Source organism: Elgaria multicarinata, chromosome 1 (assembly GCF_023053635.1).
Source record: "Elgaria multicarinata webbii isolate HBS135686 ecotype San Diego chromosome 1, rElgMul1.1.pri, whole genome shotgun sequence".
In the NCBI taxonomy this organism is placed as follows: Eukaryota; Metazoa; Chordata; class Lepidosauria; order Squamata; family Anguidae; genus Elgaria; species Elgaria multicarinata.
The window spans coordinates 134486073-134512223 of record NC_086171.1 but is presented as its reverse complement, the minus strand read 5'-3'; the positions used below and the strand labels follow the sequence as shown (position 1 = coordinate 134512223).

The window sequence follows — 26151 nt, the reverse complement described above, 5'->3', positions numbered from 1 at the left end:
GTAGCATGGTGGGCATAAAAGGGCTAATATCAGAGTGTTTACCAAAATACCTTTAATGTTGATAAAATGCAAATTTGGAATGTCTCCATCAGGGCCACAATACCTCAAGAAGGGTGCTTCCTTCCCTGTTCATGAAGATACAGTAACAAGAGATAGTAGGTCCCACTGTTGCGATTTAGTAGTTTTGATTGCATCTTGGGCTCCACATATATTTTAGGAACTGGAAGAATATTTAATATTTCTGTCCACTTTGAGAATCTAAAGGAATTTATAAATTTTTTTTTTTTAATCAAGTAAATAGGTTTTCCCTCCATTAATGATAGCATTAATATTGTCCTTTCAAAATGGAAACAACAGAAAAACAACAGCCCATTCTGTGTCCAGACAAAGGGAAACCAATAAACATTTCCCTATTGATAGTGCTCTGCCAACGAATTCAGGAGTAGAAGTAACTAGTCCTGGATGCTCAAGTCTTGTTTACTTTAAGAAAAGGGTCATTACAAGTGTGGAAATGCTGAGGTTACATTTGGGCAATCCCACGATTCTGAACATTAGCAAAGTATTGAGAACACACTAGTAGTTTCATAGGTCTGTTGCTGACTGGACTTCATGCGCACACAATTATTTGGTAAGTTACTATTCTTAGTTACTTGCTCTCTATGAGTTTAGAGCTATAAAAAAGCCACTAGGATCTGAGTCTCCAAACAGTTCTAATATACAAAAGTGAAACTTGTCAGGGTTGATCACTGTCCTAAAGAACAGCCATCAGCTGGACCAGAAATATTTGCGTGCGGGGAAGGAATTTAAAACAAAACAAAAAACAATAGTAAGTATATTTTTGTAAATAAATGATAGGAGCTATGGACGTTTAAATTTAAGTGAATCTACACTATTGCTTTAAAGCGCTTTATAACAGTTTTCACAACTGTATATGGAAGTGTGTCCTGGGCCTCAATGGTTGTCAAAACTGTTATAAAGCGCTTTAAAGCAGTAGAGTAGATCTTGCTGTTGTTTGAACATGGCTGTAATATTGGAAGTCATGTCTGTGCTGTTGCTGAAGGTGGAGGTGTCCTTGTGAAGTTTAGGGCGCAATCCTATGCATGTTTAGACGGGAGTAGCTGGGGAATGTTGGCAGTTATGGGACTTTTCTCCCTGTCTAAACATGCATAGGATTGTGCAGGTAGTGTGCGCTCCTTAGTTGGGTTTGAATTGGTTAACCAATTAGGTGCCTATATTATAGGAGCAGTTGAGCAGAGCGGCCACTGGGGCTGACAGTACTTAGAGGATACACTCAACGTGGGGCATCATGTACACCGAATTCCTCGTTTCAAATCTGTGATCTGAAAGCCCATCCTCGTTGTCTTTTCTCTCGATGGGGGAGATGTAGTGAGGAGGCGAATGTGAAAGGCACTCTGCACCTGCCCAAGGGCACATTTTCAGCGTGAAACGAGTGCTGGCAGAGGCCGAGTTGAGCCCTGGCACAAGCAAGCCACACTGTGGTCTTCCTCCTCCCACCTTCGCCTCCATCGCCACACAACCCCGCTTTTCATTTGCCCGGTTATGAGCGAGAGCCCCTCTGAACTCCAAGCGGCCGGGGAATTCTACAGTTTCGCTGGATATTTATAGCTTAACGGCGCTTCCAGCCCAAAATAACCCGGCTGGGCCGGAGAGGGGGCCCCATGCGGCGCGGCGAGGACGCTGAGTGGGGGGAAGAGAGGAGGGGGCGGCTGCCGTGTGTGTGTGTGTGTGTGTGTGTGTGGCGGGACAGCTGCAGCCGCGCCGGGGCTCGCTTGGAATGCAAGAGCGGGCTGCGCACCGGGACTTTTATGGAAACTTGCAGAGCCCGACGCTGGAGCCGCAGCCAAGGGGCGCAGCAGCAGCAACGGTAGCAGCAGCAGCAGCAGCAGCAGCAAAGACGCTCTCCAGCTTCTCTCACGCCCACCCATCCGCTGGGATTAGCTGGAGACGAAGAGCGCAGCGCACGGGGGCTCTCGTCCCTCTCTCTCTCTCTCTCTCTCAGGTACGAAAAGCTGCCTTTTGAGGGGTAGGGAGGACGCGCATTTTGGGGCACCACGGCCGGCCTGAGGCGGGCATTTGGCGCGCAATGAAGGAAGGGCGCAAAGGGAGACTGGGGCGGGGAGAGCAGCGTCTCCTGAGGGAAACTCTCGCTTCCAAAGTCGAGTCAAACTTGGTTTTGCTTTCTGCCTGATTCCCCTTTTGCTTTTCCTTGTTCGACGAGGTGTGTCTGGCTGTCTTTTTATCGACTCTCGCTTGCGTTGTGTTTTGCTCAGTTAGGTGACAGAAAGCGGAGGGATGGTTAACCCCTCACCCCACCCCAGCAGCTTTTTGGTCCTGATGAGCATTGCCCCCCCCCCCCATCCCGGGCAAGTTAGCCCTGTCTGCTTAGTGTCTCCTCCAGAAGGCAGGAGCTCCCCTGCTCCCCCCCCCCCGTCCCCTCTTCTCTTCATGAGCTTTTCTCCCCATCGACAGAGCAACAGGCTAAATCGTTTCACTTGGAAGAAAAGAGAGGAAACCCCCACCCCACCCCCGCCAACAAATTTCAATGTGTCCTAAGCACGTTTTAGCACTGCGGCTTCTAAATGGAGGAATCGGACAGAGCCAAGCTATTGTGCAATGGAATAGCAAGCAGCCCAGAAGAAACGGTTCCCTTGTGTGACATCTTGAACTGGGTAATAAGACCAGATGTCCCTGCTTCTAAAGGAGGGCCCCTACTTATTCTGAAACCATTCCACTTGAACATATTGCAACACTCCAGAATTTATGGTACAAAGACCCGCATTTTATATCACATTATAATTGAAGTAATATGAAATGCACTCTCCCCTAGTCCTTGCAAGCTAGGGCAAGAGGTAGGGGAGTTTAACTAAGTCCTGGAGAGAACAGCTTGGATTATGCAGATGTCTTTCTGCTTCCCAGAGGTCAATGTAAAGGAAACCCTTTACTGCAAGGTGTAGGACTGATCAGTGGCTAAGGAGATGACAACGGGGAATAAGGTGCTGAGCTAATATTAGAGCCAAGGTAGTGGTGGTGATACTGTCACCAGATAAGTGGGTGGGTGATCTCTAAACCCTTGCTCTCATCATTTGCTTATCTTGTGGTAGTCACGATGCCATTACTAAATGTAAAAGGCTGTTCTGGGTGACACTGGTAAATCATAGTAATTTATTTAAAGCTGCTTCCCAACGTTCTAACTGTTTAGTGGTTTGTATAACTTTAATGTGCACTATACTGTACAGGGAAGGATAATTTAACAAAATGTGGAGGCAATGAATAGTTGTTCAGTAAAGCAAAAGGCTGATACATCTTTTCATGATGGACAAGTGGAACTGAAGAAAACCTAAATGAAAAAACCCAATGTTTCTTGTATAGGGAATATACCTCTTTGAAGTAAGGGGTGTAAATGTGTGCAAAACCAAACACCCAACAACATATTTTAGCTAGGTTGCTTTATATTTTGAGAACCACCCAGAAAGCTTAAGCTATTGGATATATAGAAATGTAATAAATAAATATTCAAGACCTTTTTAAACAAATGCATACTACACACCCAATGTAAAGTTTTTAAAAATATGTTTATTTACATTGTAAAATATAAGCTTTCTATCAAACTTGTAGTTAAAAACAAATGATGTATGTATGTTATATTATGTCGAGATATTCTCAAACATGCATTATCTTAAATAAGGTAGGGTGGAGGAAAGTTGTTGGCATTTTATATTACCAGGTATTTTATATTACCAGGTCAGTTGTGCAGCTTGGTGATTTTAAACCCTGGAGTGAATGGTCTTATGGGTTGGCCCTTTAGATGGCCTTCTGATTTACTTCAGTTGTGACATACACAACTAACATTTCTCTTCTCCACCAGCTATTATTCCTTGCTTCTACATTCCTTATATGTTAGAACAAGGGTTCTCAACCTTTTTACTAACAGAGCCTGCTTGTGAGAGCTGAAAATGACTGAGGCCCACTAGCCGCAAAATGGTGACAGATGGAGGTGGAGTTTGGCATGATCAACTGGCAATTACAGATATAATTTTATATTTATACCTAACCCCCTCTTTGAAAATTGCTGAATTCTTGGCCAAAGATATTTCCCTGTAGCAGGGAGTTCCGTACTTTAGTTTCCTTAAACTGAAGTACAGACATTGACTCTGGAGGTATTACTCAGCCTCCTCAGTTCTGGAAGAATTTGCTCTGTGTCTGGATTTCCAAAATGGTGCTCATGAACACCAGGCAAGCTCAGACCACCCCACATCTGCCTTGTACATACTGTAGGTGCTTGGGCTAGTTACTATTCTGCTAGTCCTCTGTGTTTGGCTTCTGGGAAATGAGTGTTTTGTAACTGGGCCATGTGCATGGTACTCTCTCAAAGTTCCAAATGTGCCCACCAACTCAAAAGGGTTTGGGACCCATGCGCTAAACAGAGAAAACAGTTTATTTTATATTGTTTGTCTTTCTCCCCCGCCAACATGCCTCTCAAAGTCCGTTTCTACACCTTCCTTTTTTCCAGGGATCATCCCTGTGCATGCAAATGACACACAGGGGATCCTGGGAGCAGGCAGGGACAATCCCTCCATTTTCCTGGGATAATCCTTAGGTGTAGAATAGTTTCTTAGGGGTTCATCAGATGAGCTGTAGGTTATCGCATGCTCGCTACTGCCCACTCATGTTTTTTTACATGTCCTTTAGGTGACACTGTCTGCCTCCCATGTGCCTCCCATTCCTTCTTGCATTCTTTCCATCACAAAATGAACCCCTTTTAATCCGACAGGTTTTTTGGGGAAATGGAATGTGTCGCCATTTCCTACTGTGTGTAGGGAAAGCGGTGTGATAAAAACGCCCCCTGAACGGGCCATGTGTCTTTGTTTACTTCCTCTTCCTTCTTTGGGAAGAAAGATGAAATATTGTGGAACAGTTGCGGGGTCAGAGAAGCGATGGTAGGGAACCGCAAACCCACCCACCCCCAGTCTAATAATGCTCTTAGCCACTGATAGAATTTAAACTTGGAGAGCTATGCTGAGAAAGAACCCAGATGGATTGGTAGGCAAACACATTTCCTTGTTTTGAATATAGTTATAATTAAGTAAAATGTAAGGGAGTGCTTACACCTCAACCCATATCTGGTTCAGGACTAGGCTGCCTTGGCCCAAAGCAGATTAACCCCGATGACCAGCTGCTTCGCTGTGGCCGTCCATAGGACATACTTGAAGCCTCTGTTCGCATTGGCAAGCCACCTGTCCTCCAAAAGAGCTGCTCCGGTGTACCATTGTCCTTGTAGGCCCCTTCCAACTCTGCTATTCTATGATTCTATGATTTCTGGCTGCTGTAGGTTACAGCAGTACTACAGCAGGCCACAGTAGCTCTCCTGGAGGATGAGTGTGGCGATACCCACCTTTCTGTCCCTTAGGTATGTCTGGGTTTGTATGTCTAGTGAGTGTGGAATGTTTGACTGAGTGGGTCTGGCTGATGATGCTGTGAGAGAGGGGGAGGGAGGAGTATAAATAGGGGGAATGGTTTTAGTTTTGAGGTTTTGGTTTTAGTCTGGGAGTTTTAGTCTGGCTTGTGCTTCAGGAGAGTGTTTGTTGTGAGGAGTGAGAAGAGATAGAATTTTAAGGGACTTGGGATTGTGGTTTTAAATATAAAAATATGCAGGTTTGATCTAAATTGAAATACTAAAGTTTTGTTAAATTTCAATAAACTTTACTTTGTGTTCTGTTACCACAAACCATGCGTCAGCTCGGATTTATTACCTGCTATATTACACAGTGTAAAAACATCTAACAATACACCTGCAGTTCTGTACATCAGTAATAGAAGCTATTTTCCAAAACCCTTTTCCTTGTTCCCTCACAAAAAGGGGAGAGGTTGTGTTGTTTTTACCCTTTCCTCAGGCTTTTCAAGAGGTGGCGCTTGGCTTGAGAAGGGTGTGCTAGACAAGGCCTTCTCTGTGAGGTTGGTGCCATCGCAATGAGTGACTTGATGGCTTGAGTGGAGGTTTCAGGTAATTCCCACAGGCGGGGAGCAGCAGCTTGCTGAGTTCTGGGGGCAAGCAGGAAGGGAGGGGAGTCCTATGGACTCCCAGCTGGCCTTGCACCCAGCTTTCTGGGAAACCACAACCTCTGCCCCACTTTGGATTCAGAACTGAATCTGAAGTGGGCCAGGGTGGTTCTGAGGCATCCCAAGTAGAATTTGGAAGCTCTGAATTGGCCTCCAAGGTGAATCTGGGAGTGGGGGCTATACACAGCCCTAGTAAAATGTACCAGCTACTTGGAACAATGGTGCAGCTAGGAGGCAAAATACAGGGCCCTGCAGCCCAAGGGGTCTCCAAATGGCCATCCAGAGAGCAGCAGGTGATGAAGGCATCAGGGCAGCAGATACAATCTCCATTTTATTCCTGTAGTCATGACAGTGCTGTGATTTAAGCGAGCTTAAAATGTACGACTGCACATACTCAGAAAATGTCTTTCTTTTTTTTAACCAGAGTAGGCAAAGATATTAATGTTTTCATACTGTGGGTTGGGACCTAGCAGTGGTCTCAGCAGTCTCAGTGCTTCAGGCTACCCAGTATCTCTTTACTTGACTGACCTGTGCCACAGCCACACCATGCACATTGCATAAGCAGATGTGGCAGTAGGAGTTGGTTAGACAGCAAGGCTAATATTTTTTAATAATAATACTTTTTTTTAAAAAAAAATAGAATGAATAGGAAGGGAATAAGAGAGAAGCTGTTATAGGAGGAAATGAATGTAAGAACAGCAAGAGGGAGGGATGAAAGAAACTGATAGTTGGGGATAGGGTACAAGTTAAGTGTGAAAGAAGGAGAGAGAAAATGACAGGAGATGGGTAAGAAGACTTGGGCCCTTTCTGTGAACTGCAAAGTCCCAATTCAAATCTTACCTTTCCAGTGAAGTAACTTAGCAAGCAACTAGATCAAACCACTATGCCGTAGGACCTTCATATCTACAATACTAAGATAATGCTGGCCTATAAGGTTATTTTAACAATGACTGAGAGAATTCATGGGGAATATTTAAAAACTCTAAAGTGCTATGTAGTGCTAGAGAACTGCCAGCCCCAAAGCTGATTATTTTATAAATACATAGTGAGGGGCATGGGAACACAGTTCTGGAGATGTAAAGGTATCTCTCTACCATCATCTATCCTTCAAGGATACCTGGTGTATAATGAAAGTGATCAAAGCTACGAAATTGGGCCCCTATTTGTCCATCATCATCTGTGGTTTTCCTGACCAACTGCCAACAACAAGTTAACATTTTTATTTTTCTGGCTGCCTCCACTAAAACAATTCATTATCCTTTGGGACTTTTGGTGCTTTTCAGCCAACCCACTTTAATCAAGGTTAAGCCATTGACAAATTTAGTTCTTCTTACTAAAAGTTTTGAAAACAGCAGAGCAATTGGGCTATCAAAATACTATGGAATGAAACAGCTCCATCTAAACCTTTTCTAAACTAATTCCCTATTTAACCCAATTCCTAATAATAAAGCAAACAATTTATTTCAGCTTATCCTAGCCTTATAGCATTGTAGTTTCCTGCCTACTTGTTTTCAATTCATCTTCTATTGTCCTTGAAGTCTTGGCTCTTTGCAGCAATCCCTGTAATAGCTTCTTTCTTTTGACGTCTAGCTGTTGAACTGCTTATCTGCCTGCCACCTTCTTTTATATATTCTATTCCAGCTCCTCCTCCCAACCTCTTAGCCAATCAGAAGGGCAGTATTTTTTTTTTCTTGGCTAAGTTTGTGGTTCCCATATAAAATAGGATTCTTTTCCCCGTTAGGTTTCAGTGTGCAAGGCTGACCCATTGTACCTAAAGACCTTTTGAACTCCTTGGCAAGAACCAGCCAATAACAATCCAATGTCTAAAGAGGAAACAAATAGTTTATAACTAAGAACAAATATAAAATAGCTGAATAGTTCCATTGTTTCACAGAGATGATAAATGCTTTTCTTAATAATAATAATAATAAAATTAAGACTTGGTAGTTGTCAGCTTTTAAGAATGTTCAGTAAGAAATTAGTATCTTTAAGTGAAATCGTGCAGTTAAGATAATAGTTGGTATTTAGAAACAGACATGAACAAAGAAAAAAACAAGCAAACTAAGGGCCAAACTACAGTGTTTCACTAGAAAATCCACAGCTGATTATTTATTTATTTATTACATTTATATATGCCCCATAGCTGAAGCTCTCTGGGCAGTTTACATAGGTTAAAAAGATAGGATTAAAAAGACTGAACATTAAAAATCAATATACAAAATTTTAAAACATAAAAACAGTTAACATTTAAAACAATTTTTAAACACTCAGGCAGGCCAAAGCTATTGGAGTCAGTTAAAACTCAGCATATGCTGTTGAATGCTTGGGGGGAAAGGAAAGTCTTAACCTGGCTCTGAAAAGATAGCTATGTTGGCACCAGGCAGGCCTCATCAAGGGGGTCATTCCATAATTGGGGGGGGCACCACAGAAAAGGCCCTCTCCCTGATGTCTTATTAGTAGGGGAATTACAGGCTTGGTACTGGTATTTGTATCTTCTTTCCCCTGCAGAGCAAATAACAATATCGATGGGCAATTTACATCAGTGAAAGAGTTAAATGTTCCAAGCTGCTATAGGGCCTGTTCAGATGACACACTAAGCTATGGTTAGGCTGCTAACCCTTTTGCAGCAAATAGTGAATGTGTTAAACCATGGTTATGTAGCCACCATGGTTAGGAATGGTTCATACAACACACTATGGTTCACATGACATGCTAAAATGTCAAAATGAGCTCAAAATGCTCAACCACCATGGCTTAGCGTGTCACTAATAAAATTAGAAGCCACCCACCTGCTGCATTTAATGGGAGAGGAAACATTGGCTTAGTTTGGCTGTTCATTATTTTGGTTTACTAAGATGATACATAATTTGGCTGTAATGCTTGGCTCGAAAGGCTGTGAAGCTAGTTTTGTGAGTCCAAAAGGGCTTTTGTCTGCAATCCTATATACACTTACCTAAGAGTAAATTCCATTGAACTCAATGAAACTTACTTCTGAGTAGACACACCTAGGATTGTACTGGTTTACTTGGTTTTGAAAAGAAATGCTTCCTTGTCACATGGGAAATTGATTCTGAATCTGAAGAGAGTTACAAAACCAGTTTTTGATTATGACATAAAGATTAACTGTTCAAAGAAACAAACAAAACACTCTACTGGCTAAAGTAAGGCTCTTAAACGAGCCTAAGCAGCTCTTTGGATCCTGGCCTAGGAATTGTGTTTTATGGGGCTGTTTGAGGCTGGCTATTAAGTGATATTTCCAAACATGTTATAAAGTGACCCACAAGTAGAATTTTGTTTTTTAAAAATAACTTGGAAGTTGCATGGTTCTTTAGCATCATGGGATATATTGTTCCTAAAGCCGCTGGCATCTTGGGAATACATCCCCTGCATAGGTGTGCACAAGGGGTGTGTCAGGTGTGCCCAGGCACACCCTAATATCTCAAGCAATAAGTACTGAATTGAGGGGGCCACTGAGTAGGGATCCAAATGCAGTGGGAATGGTCCTCTGGCTGCCCTCCAGCTGCTCCACCACCGCACCAAAGAACCACTGCTTCTGAGAGAGCATCATTACTCCCAGCAGCAGGAATGAAAAGGGCAGTGTCACCACAAAGCCCCTCATTTCCCCCCCTCATCTGCAACAGCCCTCCCACAGTCAGCCAAGCTGAACATGGAGTAGGGCATCAGTACCTACAGTGTTTAATAAATAAATGAATAAAAATAATGTCCTTTATGACTGAGTAGTCAATAAATGTTAATCTTTTATTTTAAAAAAATCTCTGGACGCACACCCTAATGAAATGTGCTGTGCACGCCTATGGTCCCCTGAACCCAGTGGTGGTAGGTATTAGTTCACTGTTTGTCAATCGCCACTGAAATGAAACTTTGTTTTAGCACATTCATGTTTTTGTTAATTTTTTAGGCAAAAAAGTTGTTCTACGTTGTGGTGTTGCTGCTAGTAGTTGATGCATACTTCATCTTTTGTGCAGCCCCTTTTTCTCTTAATCATAGCATTGTGCAACATGAGTGTTTGTAGATGCTGGTGAAAACAGGAGAGTAAGATGGTGATTGTCCATATGTGCTGATTGTTTCCACATATGGATGTGGAAAAAGTAATTTAGTTAGTTAACAAGATCAAGGAAGAAGTCTTGGAACAATGTGGTCCTTTTTCTAATTTGTGTGCTATAAGTTTGTGAAATGGAAATTGGCAGCTATTCTCCAGAACATGCTGTTAAAGAGTTTTTGGAGTGTGTGTGTGTGTGTGTATGAAATGTAACACATGTTTTATCTCTTTCAATGAGGAATGTAAGGATTACTATACACTTTAGCTCTATGCAGCCTTTGAAAAGTTTATTGAAAGACCACATGGAATTTGTATATAGCAGTCAGCAAGTTCTAAACAACTGACTCAAGAGTTGCTTACATGAAACAGGTGGACTGATGGGAAAATAGATGAGTTTGAGGCAACTCTGCTTGCTTGTGTAAATAAGCTTCATCCCTTGCAGTGGTATAATGGAATAAATACATTGTGGACAAACAAGACTACTGCTTATTCAACTTCTCTCAGTACTGCCATGTATCTTGCTTCTTGCTTCTTTTGGGTAATGAGGGGAACTTTGAGAGTATGTCCTTTAATGCCTTTTTCAGCTGTTTAAGATGGATCAGCCCTATTTAGAATATCTGAATATCTGGTTCACTAAGGTCTTGCTCTCGAGAAGGGAATATTTGCTAAGGTCTTGCTCTAGAGAAGCCTTCTGCAATCTGGTGCCCTCAAGATGTTTTGACTACAACTCCTACTAGCCCGAAGAAGCATGGCTAACTGGGATGTTTCCAGTTGTAGTCCAAATCAGCTGGAGGGTACAAAGTTGGGGAAGGCTGCTTTAGAGAATATTTACACACACACCCCGCATCCTTTTGAACCAGAACCTTGTTCCCCACATTTCCCTAAAAGAGCCACCACATGATGATGATGGTATATTCTAGCTTGTCAGTCAACTATACATCCTGAATTGTGGATGATTACACATCTGTTAAAGAAGTGGGATCATCAGTGGGTTTTTAATAGTCTAATGGATACTGTAGCTAACATCTTGATAGAACCACTTGTTTTGTATGTTCTTTTTTCAAATGCAGTCAAGATACCATCTCTCAGTGATGGCTACGGTCTTGGTTTAGATGCATAATTACTTCTTTTCTCAGGCACAGCCCATGCTGTTTTTAAACTGTAGTAGGAGTGGAATGTAATTTAGATAACAAATGTAAAAATGATGAAACTGCCTAACATGTATTTAACTCCAGATAGTTAGGGTGCAAATGATCAAATAGGAATAGTCTGGGACAGTCATGAATTCAAAGCTCTCTTGTGTATTTGGGCTAGGGTTCTTTGGAGACTTGCATTTATGCTCTGTTCTTTGGATTCAGTATGCCTATTCTAGCACACTTCTCTCCTTCAGTGAAATTTATTTGTTTTTAAGTGAATGGAATTTCTCAACATGGGGCTACTTTCTCTGGATCAAATAAAAATGTGTAATGTTACTATGAACTAATGTTGTTTAGATGAGATAAGATAAGTACTAAATAAGTACTCAGTGTTAGGTATTATGATAATATCAAATATATACTGAGGATCTAGATCATTGTCTCCAAAATATTTAAATGTATGGTATCTTATTTTTAAATCAGAATCAATTATTCTAATTTTTAAAAAAATCTTTTTGAAATCTTTATTGATATATTTTATTATGTGTATGGATAGTATCACATTTTGGGTCTTTTTTTTACTGCTGCATCTTTTAGATTTTTGTGGGGGAGGAGACAAAGTGATTAAGTTATGACTGCCATTCAGGACAGTATCATTATGTAAAGTTTTCTAAGTTGTTACCTTTTCAGTGGCAAGTGAACTTTTTAATGGAATCAGATGGTGTAAAACCTGAGACGTTTTCCCAAGTACCTTCTACACAATATTTTTACATGAGTGCAATGAACTTGAAAGCAATTACTTATGGAGTATATCTCTGTAATGCTTTCCTAATATTTAAGAAATATATTTTGTTTATCTAGTAACAAAACCTCATGGTTTTATCCCAGTTCTAACATTTCCCATTAAAAGTGAAAATGATATGCAAGGCATATAACTTATGTAATACTTCCTTAAGTTTTCAAACAGTTTGTTTTCTGGCCAGGTCAAAACTGAGTAGTAGCAAATATCTGGATTTTGATAGATATCACTTGCAAAAGATATAAGTCAAGAAGTAAATAATGGAGAATGGTTAATGAAATTGACATGTTTCTCTTGATCTTTCTGTGTGAAACAGATTCCACCTTCTGACATCTTAACCAAATAAAACTTTAGGTGGAAATCCTATACTCACTTACCTGGAAGTAAGTCCCATTGAACTCAGTGGGATTTACTTCTGAGTAAACATGTCTAGGATTGCTCAGTTAAAGTGTTTTGATTTGGCAAGTGAATAGTATATTTTGCAGATGGCAGACTGATACTTGGATATCATTCATGCATTACAACTTGAAGGCTGTTAGTAGTGATTTGCCCAGCATTAAAATAATGAATTAAAAAGAGCCAGCTGGCTAAACTTCAATCCACTTTTAAGAATAAAGTGATGTTTTTAAAGTGAAGAAATCAAGGGTGGGGGGAAGGGGCAGGGTTCCCAATTAGGGAAATATTCATGCCTTTTAACAAACTTGCAATTCAGGTCTTGTTATAGCTGCACATGCAGGTGTTCAGGCAGTACCAGTGCCAAAAGTGCTTGTTCTCACTTGTGTTGAAACAAGAATATTGGTACCTTTCCTTTTCTATGTTGATCCTTTCTCCAAACCATTCACTCCTGTTGGTGTGCTGTTGAACTATTGCAATATGCTCTATGTGTAGAGTTTCATCTTTACCTTTCCTCTTACTGGCTGACTATCTGACTGCTTCCATCATGTCTACATCATGTTATATAGAGAGCAAATAGTAGAATTGCATCTTCACTCAAGCACAGGGGGCAAAATGAATGTTGCCCTGAAGGATCCTGTTCTGTCTGTCAAGAACTCAGGGCAGCACTACATATTAAAAATGTGTTTTTAAAACTTTATAGAAAAGCATCTTTGGGAAGGTGCAATTAGAGTGGAGAGGTGGGGGTTAATCCTTTCCATCCCCCACCATTTTTTATTCCGAATTACTCCCACCCCCAAGCTGCTTTTACCTCATAATCATAGTATAGTAGAGTTGGAAGGGGCCTATAAGGCCATCGATTTCAACCCCCTGCTCAATGCAGGAATCCACCCGAAAGCATACCTGGCAGATGGTTGTCCAGCTGCCTCTTGAATGCCTCTAGTGTGGGAGAGCCCACAACCTCCCTAGGTAACTGGTTCCATTGTCGTACTGCTCTAACCATCAGGACGTTTTTCCTGATGTCCAGCTGGAATCTGGCTTCCTGTAACTTGAGCCCATTATTCCGTGTCCTGCACTCTGGAATGATTGAGAAGAGATCCTGGCCCTCCTCTGTGTGACAACCTTTCAAGTATTTGAAGAGTGCTATCATATCTCCCCTCAATAAGGTGCCAGCCAGACTTGTTTGTGAGGATAAACATGGGTTTGGAACTCCAGGAGGTGAGAGAGGTTGGCAAATTGGAAGGGGTGATGTATAGTTTTGAGCTGAAAGATGGCAGGCAGGCAGAAAATTAACCTTGTTTCTTTCCTGCCACTTCTCCACTCACACACACACAAAATCATTTGATTAGGTTTATTGCTATGTAGCTCCAAGTAAATTTAGTTTGGACTTTAAAAAGACACAGGAGAATATAGGAAATACACTGAGAACTTGTTTATGTTGTAGAGACAGTGTTTATTAGAACCTCATTGAGATTGTTGTGGAATTCTGTGGAAAGAAGCATGCACTAACTTATTCAATGTTTGCCTTGAAATTGAGGACAAACTTCTGTTTGTTTATAAAATTGATATATCATATTTCCATAATATACTCAAGAGATTTAACACAAAATAAAACAACATGCATATTCTCTAACACGTGAATAGCAAACCATCGAGTTAGGAAGAGGATCCTAGAGATATGTAATTTCATCTGGCAGCTTATGATACAACAGCAGACAGTAAGCATTTCTCCTGCCCAAATCTCCAAACTACACTGGGCTTCTCCAGTGTAGCCAGATGTGAGCAGTAGTAGCAGTCTGTTTTGGCATTAAGAACAACACTGAATTATCCAGCAGCAGTAAAATCGCTTTTTAAAAAGTAATAATTGCATTCAGCTTTCTCTAGCTGTGGATAAGCCTGTGGAGGCTTGCAGCTTCCAGATCCCTTCCCTAAATTTTCCACACCCATTTAAACAAAAAGTACATCTTTAGCGCTTCTCTTTATGGATATAATGGCCAGGCATTATTCTACATAGTTTCTTGGTAAGATGTGAAACTGCTCCTATGTTCTGACCAATGAATGCCAAGGCCTGGCACAACTGATGGAGCACTTGGAAATTATTTTAATCTTATTATACCTATATCTAAAATATACCAACACACACAAACTTGTATTTGGAATTTGGTTTTGTTTGTTTGTTTAATATTCTGGTGAGAACCAGAACCTCCAACTGAAACAAATTAGTAAGTAGTGAAGCTGGTACAATATCAGTGTGATATGATCCATTTGACTGACTTCAGTCAGAACTCTGGCACTTGCATTTTGAATCAGTTTAAGTTTCTGGCTAGACTTCAAGGGCAGCCCTGTGCAGAGCACATTACAGTTGTTTAATTTGGAGGTGACAAGAACATGAAGCACTGCAACCAAGTCTGGTTTCTCTAGAAAAGAAGGAGAGAAAAAAAGAAGTGCATGTGTTGTGCAAGATCCAGCTAGTAGAACCACTCCTGCAACTTAGCTATTCAGAAGAAGGGCTGCTAGGATTATCCCCAGATTGCAAAGCTGCTGCTTCAGGAAAAGTGCAGCCCCATCCAGAATAGGCTGTGTACTCACCAAAACACCTACCATCAGTAACTCCGACTTGTCTGGATTCTGTTAATACTCTAATAAATACTCACAAGCCACCATGGATGCACATTGTGCATATACAACACTTTCTATTAGCAACTAACACTCACTCAAGGCAAAATGATTCCATCAGAGCCAAGTGGAGTAATTTTAATTGCATGAACACAGGGAGTTTATACTGTTAGCCTGTCCCTTTGTAATTAGGCTCCTTTGAAGCTTTTGCAGATGAGTGATCTCCAACGTGAATTGGTATCATTATTCTTCCTGTATCGCAGATGGCAGAACTGAGGCCAAGTATGACTGGTTCAGAACTAAATATTGAACTTGAACCTATATCTCTGACCCAAGCCCTCCTTTGTCTGCTGGACCATAATGGCTCTTGCTTTTATAATGGAGGAGGCTAACTTCTCACACTAACAGTTTTGATTAGCTTGGTTTGGCTTAAATGCTTGAGTTTGGGCACAAAATAAGGATAGAATCAGCACTGTTTCACATATTACAAGGTGGAAAGAGAGATGCTGCAATCCTATGCCTCTAATTAGTGTGGTAAATGTATTTCCAGATACATGCAGGTTGCATTCACATGTCACAATTTTAGGTGTATGCTGAAGCCATCTTAATTGGGCAGCCAAAACGTGTGTGAAGTGGCTCTTCCGGAAGCAGCATGTGCAAGATCTCCTAGGAGTTTCTGTGAACTGTTTAAAGATACCTTGGTATTTCATTTCAAGTATTGTCAGTTTGCAGTTAGTACATCCCTCCTATACAATACATTAGTTTCCAAATGGTGGTACAGGGCTACTAAGTGAGTTGAGGAGGTCTCAGAACCGCCTAGCAGACTGTGTTGGTGCACTGCAGAGATTGGATCAGAAAGTTAAATCAAAGAAACTCAAAAGTTGTGGTTGGTTTCCTTACACGCACACACACAAAGGCTTTTGAAAGTGGGCTCTGGCCCATGAAACTTTATCGTGAGATACATTTGTTAGTTTATAACACCATTCCTGACCATTGGCCATGCTCTCTGGGGCTGATAGGAGTTGAAGTCCAAAACATCAGGAGGTACCAAGTTGGGGGAAGGCTGGTATATTAGGTACCATAGGATCTTGTTTTTTTTACAACAGACTAACTTCTGAAATAAGCTGTCATTACAAAACCAGCTGAGATACTTGCTTCAAATGTCATATTTAGCTGATAATACTGATACTACTTCACATCACAAAACTTTACCTTTCTTTAACTGTATTATATCTTCAGATTTGGGAAAGCATATCTTTTCATGCTTTAATTTAGTTGTCAATTGTATGTTCAGATGTTGGCTTGGATGCTCTGTATTTTCATTAGATATTACAGATTAAGTTATGGACATTCATAATGAGCATAAGAAAGTATGACAAAAGGATTGTCTACCTCCTGTCTTAGCCCTGACTAATTTGCTATTCACTGGACATATATCCATACAGCTGGACAACTATCTGTCAGGTATGCTTTAGGGTGGATTCCTGCATTGAGCAGGGGGTTGGACTCGATGGCCTTGTAAGTCCCTTCCAACTCTACTATTCTATGATTCTATGATCCAGTGAAATGAGGAAAGCTACTTAGGGCAGGATAGTGTCCCCTTGAGTTCCACCATGGAAGAAAGGTTGGATATAAATATAATTAATAAACAAAAATAAAAAGATTCTGTTCCCTAGATTACTATTATTAAAAGCTTTCCCAAAGTATATTATTCAAGTGATGGCAATAACTTTTTTTTCCTGTAAAGGTCCAAACCTGAAAACATATATTTTTGCACACATCTTTTGCTGGATCCCAGAAAGGAGCCATGAATGACGTTGCACAGAAGGCAGAGGTATGTATAAATCACAAATTCTGTCTTTGCTATATGAACCTGAAACAAATTATGCAAGAAGCCATAGATTCATGAATCTCAACATTCAAAGTTGGTATTTCTAGGGAGGCATGACAGTTGCCAGGGAAGGAAGCACATGGCTTATAGGCTGATTACAAGTCTATTTTTGTCCAATTCAGAGAACTATGTGAGCTTAGATGTTCAAGGGAAAGCATGCATGGATTGGCTCTCTACTACTGCTAAATGAATTGAGAAACCATTTTGTGTAGGGATATTCTTTGTGTACATTGAAGCTCCTAGTCTTGGAACATATTGGAACATATTGCTTAACTAAGATGTAGTTCTGACTTGCAGGCCAAGAAACACATGTGTTTGTGTGTGAGTGTGTTACTTTACAATAAAAGCTGTAGAGTATTGCTCATTTTTAAAATTAAGTATAAATATCAAACTCTGAAGTTTTTATGATTTTAGTAATATTGAAATAAATGGGATATTTACCACTGGAATCTACAATGTCCAGACAAAAATACTGGTTCAATTAGCAGTTTACTCTTTTGTTTGTTTATTTATTTTTTAAAGAACCACCAATTTCTCAGGCTTGATAGTCTTCCATCTAGATTACTAAAAGCTTCAAGATTAGATTCCACATAAACATAGCAAGGGTTGCCACGTTCTCTTCCTGAGAGGGTTCCTGTACCTGCCAAGTACTGTTTCTCTTACAGCATCACTAGAATTTGGTGAAGGGAAAAGCTGCATTTTCCAAAATGCTCACTTCTGTGTAACTTAACCCTCCATCAATAGAAAGATTTGCTGTGTAAGTCTAATTTTGGGGTCAAAAGTACTAGAAGAAAGCCATAAATATATAACACCTGAGGGATGGTATTAAGCATAACAAGATTTGCAAGTTAATAAATTATATCTTCATCAATAACCTTTTTTTTCAGAGGAAAACAATATAGTTGCAGACAAGTCTTTCGGGCGAATCATACCTTGCAATGGCCCTGTTCAGAAGACACCTTAAACCATGGCATTAACCACAGTGAATAAGGCTTTTTTGCTTTATTCACCGTGGTTAAAGCCATGGTTTAAGGTTTGTTCTGAATGGGGCCAATGTAAAGTAAATGGCTATAACAAGGGAGGGGAAACTGCTTTGGCCCAAGGATCTCATTCCCTTTTGGAGAACCACCCAGAGGCCACATGCCAGAGTTGGTTGGTCTTCCTGCAAAATGCAGGTGGGGTTAAAGTGGGTAGTGGTGTGTCTTTTTCATACACACACCAATGCATCCACAAACAAAACACACAGCCATTCACACAAACACAACACATATACGCACCCCCTCCCTCCCACCCCTGCACATGGAAATCAGGTTTTTAAAAAGCCTCTGCTGGCACCAATGGAGGTTTTTTTAAAAATATTTATTGTATTTCTATACCCCCCAATAGCCTAAGCTCTCTGGGCAGTTCACAAAAATTAAAATAATAAAATACTTAAAACACAATATAAAACCACGATACAACCAGAATAAAACTGAGCGGCAATGCAGAGTTTTAAAATACAGATTTAAAACAGCCTAATTATAACATGGGGGGATTCTTTTGAGAATGTGGGGGCTCACTGGAGAGGAATGTCATCAGTGGAGGCTTATTAAAGCCTAATTGCAGTGCAGCCAGGTCAGGCATGCAGAGGGGAAGTCTCATGGGCTGGAATGGGAAGCCTCACAGACCAGGGAGGGGACTGTCTATACGTATATTCGAGAAAGTTGTGTACAAAAATGCATTTATTGGGGAAAGATGAGTACCAAAGGCATATGTTACAGAAAATTGTATATAAAAACATTCATATTTTTGTGCAATTTTTAAAATGGTTTTGCTGAATAATGTGGAAATTGCAGGAAATTGCCTTACATTTGAATACATATGAAGATAGAGAATGTACATTCATACAGTTAAGAAATCATGTGTTCTGATTACTTGTAACAACAACAAATTTCACAGAACATACAACCATAGCACACAACTACTCAAGCAGTTTGTGTACAATTATCACATTTTACAATTGCATGGTTTGGACAGATAAAGCAGTTACATGAAGCACATCATTGCTGAGATTTTCTGTCATTGCATCACCCACAGGGATAACACCTGCCACTTAATTTGATGTCAGCAATGGCAGGCCCTATCAGTCTGGAGACAGTCTTTCTTAATATCCCAGGCAAACTGGCTATGTCCCTAGATTCAGCCTATGATTTGATCAACTCTAGACCCAAGTTTACTAGGAAGAGATATCTTTTGGGATGCTCACTCCTCAGCTTCCAAATATTTTAACAAGCAATGTCCACTACCAAAAATACAATTTGCCACTGCTAGATCACAATTTTGAAATTATATGTGGAACCCATCTTGAAAATATAGTCACATTTAGCCCAGTTATCAGTTACAGAATCTGGACTGATCCAGAGCTAGCATTGCGGCTATATAAGCAGATAATTTTGACTACAAGGGTTATAGATCTACAGCTAACATGGTACATTAAAGCATCACATTAGATGGTTATATGAGTCTTGTCTTAAAATAATACACGTTTTGCTCTATTATAATAAAGAATTATCTCAGGTTTGCATTTGTTGAGGATGTCTCTACATTAAGCAAACCCCCCACATCTTTACTGTGGCTTTCTGCTTTTGGTTTCTTTGTGGGATTAGGAGGGGCTCCTTTACATGCAGAAGCTGTATTAGAGTGACCTCATACAAAAGAGGGCAGGGCTCCTGCAGCTTTAATTGTTGAGATGAAGAGGGAATTTCACCAGGGCTGCATGCATACAAGTGACACCTGCTGAAATTCCCTTTTCTACACAACTGTTAAAGATACAGGAGCCCTGTCCTCCTTTTTATATGGTCCCCCTAATCGGATTGACCTAAAAAACTGTAAGAATTAAAGCATAACTTTTTCACTATATAAAGGAGGGAGATCCCTGAAACACTGTGTGGCAATTCACACCTCTCATCATAGTTGAGGAATACCTGGAGAATAGAATGGTAGCAGACTGACAGAAGAAAAATATGACCCCGCTCTTGCCCCCCAGCATTGTTGGAGTAAGATTGACCCCATTTATCTAAAGAGGGTTAAATGTACAGGAGCCCTCTCATGGTCTAGACTTTGTAACCATAAGCAAGTCCAAGATGCTTTCTCTTGACTAAAATATAAATGAATAAATCTAGATAGCATAATGCAGCTTAGGATACAAAAATCATAAATCCATTTATATTAACTGTTTCTATAAATCTCACTTTCTGTCTAATATATACTATGCAATTTCTCTTCATCTGCTTCTACCATCTTTTCCTTGTCTTTGCCTTCTCTACATCTTCACAAAAGATTCTGCTTTCTTCGTCTAAACCTGTCCCAAAGTCCTATGTGCCCAAACTTCGAAAGGGTGATGTAAAGGATAAATTTGAAGCCATGCAGAAAGCAAGGGAAGAAAGAAATCAAAGACGATCTAGAGATGAAAAGCAAAGAAGAAAAGAACAATATGTTAGAGAGAGAGAATGGAACAGGCGAAAGCAGGAGGTCATTTCCTTTGCAAATACTTATTTCTGTTTCTTTTTATACTTTCATACTGGTATAGAAACTATTTTCTAATATTGTATAAATGGTCTAGAATTTTTATTTCAAAGTCTTAAAGACAGTAAACATTAATGTCTTTGATCTGTTATTCAGATGAAAGAACTACTTGCTTCAGATGATGAAGAAGAAGAAATGTTTTCTAAAGTAGATAAAGCTTATGTTCCAAAACTGACAGGTAAGTCAGCCATGATGAATTTATAATCTATGCCAGCCCTACCATTAGCATAGTGAGGAAGCTGCCTTAGGTGGCAGGTGCAAAGGGGAGGAGAGAGGCAAAGGACATTGGCTTCCAATTCACTTCAGAATCCAATATAAACTTCTCCTGTTGACCTACAAAGCTTTTCACTGTCTAGCTCCTTCCTATCTCTCCTCTCTCATCTCACACTATTGCCCCGCTTGTGCTCTTCGCTCCTCTGATGCCATGTTTATCACCTGCCCAAGGGTCTCTACTTCCCTTGCCCGGCTTCGTCCATTTTCGTCTGCTGCCCCTTACGCCTGGAACGCTCTTCCAGAACATTTGAGAACTACAAGTTCAACCGCAGCTTTTAAAGCTCAGCTAAAAACTTTTCTTTTTCCTAAAGCTTTTAAAACCTGATTTTGTTCTGACTTTATACTGTTAGTTTTACCCTACCCAGTGCCTGTTTACCCTACCCTGTGCCTGTTTGCATTCCCTTCCCCTCCTTATTGTTTTATTATGATTTTATTAGAATGTAAGCCTATGCGGCAGGGTCTTGCTATTTACTGTTTTACTCTGTACAGCACCATGTACATTGATGGTGCTATATAAATAAATAATAATAATAATAATAATAATAATAGGACAGAGTATGGCTGTCTTTCAATTTGACAGCTGCAGCGGGTGCAGAATGTTGCAGCGTGCCTCCTGATAGGCGCAGGACGCAACATATCAGCCTGTTCAGGTCCATTTGTACTGGCTGCCCACATGCTTCCAAGATTAATTCAAAGTGCTGATGATTACCTTTAAATTTCTCCATGGTCTGGGGCCTGTGTTGAAATTCCACCATCCTTCTTTAAATCTCATGCTGACATGTTGCTCTAGGTTCCATCTCTTACAGCAGTAAGATCCACAAGGGCAAGAAATTTTGCCTTTTTTGTGGCAATACTTTAGAATATGGTTCCACTCAAGGCACCCCTTGCTACTTCCCTTCTTGGATTTCAGTGCCTGATTGTCTTGATTATCATTTTTATTCTAGTGTATAGTAGGATACATTTTGGACTTTGCGTTTCTGAGGTTTGTGATTTTAGAGCCATTTTTTAAATTATATGTAGGCTTTAGGTGGAACTTTTGGTGGTTTAGAATATTAGTAAAAGTAATATTTATAGGATATTAGTTTTCTACATTACTTCTCTGCCAACAAAAGAGGGTCAGAGCCATTCACTTTTGCTGTTCATAGGAACTGTCAAAGGAAAGTTTGCTGAAATGGAAAAGCAGAGGCAAGAGGAAGAGAGGAAAAAAATGGAAGAGGAACGGCAGCGAAGAATTGAACAAGACATGATAGAGAAAAGGAAAATTCAGAGAGAACTGGCAAAGAAAGCACAAGAGGTATGCTTATAATAACTGACAAAATGTCTTTCAAATACAAGAACTAGCCATACAAATTAAAATTTAGAATGTGTCTTCACCTCTAGTTTCCAAAACAAATACAAAACATTTGTAGCATCATGTTGCATATAAACCTTACTTTTATATCATGCTGCTGTTGCATTGCAATAGGGGTGTGTGTGTGTGTGTGTGTTTATACATATACACACACAAACAATGTTCTACTAGTCAATTACATCATGCACTTGAAACTCTTGGTTTGTTTGCTTACCTGTTCATAGAGTTTGGTATTCAGTAATGAAAGTTAAATCACTTTCTGATGCTTTTAATTGCTAAGAATGTAGTTTTGTTGCAGCAGGTTTTTATTTACCAAGGGTTGGAGCAAGAGTGTCCCTTCCACAAACTGAAGGGCTCCTTCTGTTTGCAGAAGGGACTGAGATCCAGGGGAGGGTCTGGCTGGTGGGACAGGATGAAAAGCAACCTTCACTGGGTTTTCCTAACTACCCCCAACACTACTTCCTTTGGTGTTTTGGAGAGCCCTCTGGAGCCAATTTTCAGGGTCACAGAGGTGGAAAGGGGAATTGGCAAAGATTGTTTCCCCCTCCTTTCTCCAGCAGAACTCCACCCATGGAGAGTTTGGATCCAAGCCAAAGCTGTAAGCATTGTTATTGAATATTAGAATCTAACCACCTCTGGCTTTACTGCAGCCAGCCTTTTGTGGGGACAGAGGTTAAATCTAGGCCAAGTTCTAGTCTCTCTTTGCTTCTTCAGTGACGCTTGAGATAATTTTTGTAGGCTTTTGTGAATTCAACACACCATAGCCACACTGTTTCCTGGGAAGTGGTATCTGCGTGACGTGTTGCAGAGGACCAAGCATGTGAATGTCTTTTTGAGATTTGGGCCCTAGGATCAGTCTCCTACTGTTTTAATTTCCCCAAAAGTAGGCCAGGATTTTGTGCGGGGGTATGTTGGGTTATTAATGCAAACCTGTCCTGTGCCAGTATAAAACTGGTAATCAAATCATTCTACCACTAGTGCACGTCCTACCTCTCCAGTTGTAAGATACAGCATTTTGCAAAATTAGAGGAAATGTGAACATTTTCAAATAATATGATCTAAATCAGGATGTTGAAAGAGCAAAATGATGTTTCTTGGTATTTGAATGTGGCCAGTGAGAGACATAGAAAAAAGATGACGTAAAAAGGCACCTTTTGTCTTCTTTGAACAAAGAAGGAAAATGCTGTTCTTTTGGCATATGGGAAGTGAAAGGTAGATTATGGTAAAGTATAAAGTAAATTGCATTTGGAGTATCTGTACAGGATTTGTATGACTTAGTAAAGAGTTTTTAAATTTTGAAATAGACAACCTGTAAGTTCAAAGGCAGTTCTGAGCCTGAGATTTTGTATTAAAAATTATTTGCGTTGTTTGCATGGGATGAAATATAGCTAAATAATTAAATTGACTTAACGTTAATTTCATGGGATTTATGGCCTCTCTGGTGACTTCTGCCTGGGTCTTGTACCAGTGAGTATTATTTGTATTAGCCAGTGAGTCATGGCTAATGACTAGACATTAAATAGCTCCAGTGTCTCTTATAGCCGTTCTCATCAATATTGAGGGAGATTGCTATATATTGAGGTCAGTGGCCAGGCCTCGTGGCTGTTTTGGGTTACATGTCCACTGTGTGCATTGAAAGCTTCTTACAAACAGACTAATTTGAGCGGTTGTATTTTGGCCATGAAAGCATTTATGTCAACTCTTTACTCTTAAGAAGTATGTTTCACTCTTAACTGCTGATTTAAACATTACAGTCCCAACATGGTGGCCACTAGAAACTCCTTGCAGAGTGCTCGTCATTCAGCTTTAGCAAGGCATAATTTCATACTCCTGATGATGGCAATGCTAGAGTACAATTACTCCATTATGCCCGGGGAGACATGACATTAGATTTAAAAGCAATGATTTCGTGCTTTTCTATACAAGGCATTTATTGTGCGCTCGTTATTCCCACTAGGTGATGATGTGACCCTTCAGTTTCACTTCTATGTCTAAGCAGCACTGTGATGAATTTTTTTTAGAGCAGGGAAAATGCAACATTAAATTGTGAAAGCAAAACAAAGTTCAGTTTCCACTGGCGTATTTGCACTATTCTGTTATACCGCATTGCCGTCTAGATGTCATGTATCAGAAAAGCAGGAAAGCAAATGCCCCTCTTGTGGTGCTCAGATCTGAATTCTGTGACAAAAGCCAAAGCAGATACAGCAGATCTACAGCCAATTAACTGCCTTGTATAAAAAAGCTCTTAAATCCAGTGTAATGTGAGCGGATTTCCCCTTGGTCTTATCTCCCCTGCAGCCCCCCACATATCTCCCAGATCTGGTCTGGAGGGTCCCCCAATCCTCTGGAACATTCTGGGGGCACATAGTAGGTTGTACTAGGAGGGGGAAACTAATCTGACAGTCAGTGCTGGATACAACATGATGTGTGCTGTGATTAATGCTACCATGGGGCGTTTTTTGGAAGGCATTTTGGGGCCCTCCACATAGGTGCTGTAACATTTAAATTGGCCATACATTTTCATTGGAAAGGTACATTTTGTAAAGTTTTTCCTCATGGCATTTACCTGTTTGCAATGAACAAATACCCATTGTTATAGAGTAGACTGTAAACTAAGCCACCTCAGCCTGCCAGAGTTTAATTGCTTTTGAGTATCATTAGCATCATTATAATGTAAAGTGAAGTACAAATAATTCATAATTGTGTAATTGAGCAGTTAGCTTTACAGGCTATGACAAATAGCTGTTGCCAATTAAATTCCAGTGTGGTCACATGAAGATGGCTTTACACTCTAGGTTTTGTACTTGGGAGGCCCAACGGAGAGCAACGGAGACATGTCTTGTCAAATGTAAAGGCCATGCATGTGTGAGATTCAAGAATTCCTGAACAGCCAGGAAGCAGGAACTTGATCCTTTCTGATCACTTCTGAATATCTTCAAAAGGGACGTATGTCGCATTGGACATGTACCTCAGGTTGAGAGTGTGTGCGTATATGAGTGTGCAAATCTGAGCACAGAAAACACCACATGTAAACAACCTGCAAGTGTTGTCCAAATAGGATGAAGGGTGATATATTTATGTTTTAAATAAATTAAATAGTCAGGCCAAGGCGTTACTCCCCAGAGACAAATCTCAACCCATTTAACCACATTGGGATTTGGAGAAGGAAACAAATTAACTGGGCGATACTATGGTTAGGTGAACTCTGGATATCCCTAACCACAAGACCCATTTCAGCTGGGCTGTAAGGACATTTCTAATCAGAGAGAGAGAGAGAGAGGTTGTGCTTTCCAATAAGCATGGCCCAGCCCAGTGTGCTCATTACCAAGCCTGTGCAACTTGTGATACACCAAGCCGAATGCAGTCCAGGAACCATCTATTACAATTTACCATGGTCTTGCCAAGCCTCATGTTTTTGCTGCTTCCCTAGGATTATAAAAATGAAGCTGGAGAGCTATGTTCAACTTGGTAGGTCACAAGCTGCTCCAGTTGGTGTTGGATGAAGGCAGAGTATACTAAAGCCTGAACTTCTTATGGAGCTGAGATGTATTTGTGGAGAGTAATGTCTGACCAGGGGTTGTGTAGAATTAAATGTCTACACTGAAAGTGTGTTATATTTGCACCTTTCAATCCCACCTTTCTATTTATAATCACTCATCGATTTTCACAATATTTTCATTTTATGTTTTTGAAGGGAAGGAAAAAGAGTCAAAATAACATTATTGTGTAAAATTCTTATTTAATAGATTGATGAACAATTAAACAATTCGGGAACTGAATCAGCATCGGAGGTAATCAGACTTCTTTACAATGCAACATTCACCTATTTATGATTCACTGTTTATTCCTATAGTAATGGCTGTGTTCTAAAACATAATAAAATTTGGGAAAGCCACAAGATCACACTTGATAGCAGAGTACTTTGGATTGATCGGTGTTTTGGCTCCATTTATGAGCTGAATGTAACTTCGGAATTACTATTATTTTGTT

At 40.3% G+C, this 26151-nt stretch overlaps 1 protein-coding gene across 6 annotated transcripts in view; it reads left to right on the top strand.

Annotated features, from left to right (window-relative positions):
• Positions 1-690: 690 nt before the first annotated feature.
• Positions 691-26151, top strand: part of NEXN (nexilin F-actin binding protein) — a 41785-nt gene continuing 16324 nt past the window's right edge. For 2 of the 6 annotated variants that reach the window (XM_063137135.1, XM_063137143.1), the window contains exons 1-6: positions 691-826; positions 16830-16916; positions 20292-20483; positions 20634-20715; positions 21956-22104; positions 25908-25952. In XM_063137135.1, the coding sequence (XP_062993205.1) occupies positions 16890-16916; positions 20292-20483; positions 20634-20715; positions 21956-22104; positions 25908-25952 (495 nt within the window). In that variant the 5' untranslated portion in view covers positions 691-826; positions 16830-16889. The remainder of the gene's footprint in view (positions 827-16829; positions 16917-20291; positions 20484-20633; positions 20716-21955; positions 22105-25907; positions 25953-26151) is intronic. The other 4 variants (XM_063137150.1, XM_063137165.1, XM_063137158.1 and 1 more) reach the window with 2 other exon arrangements.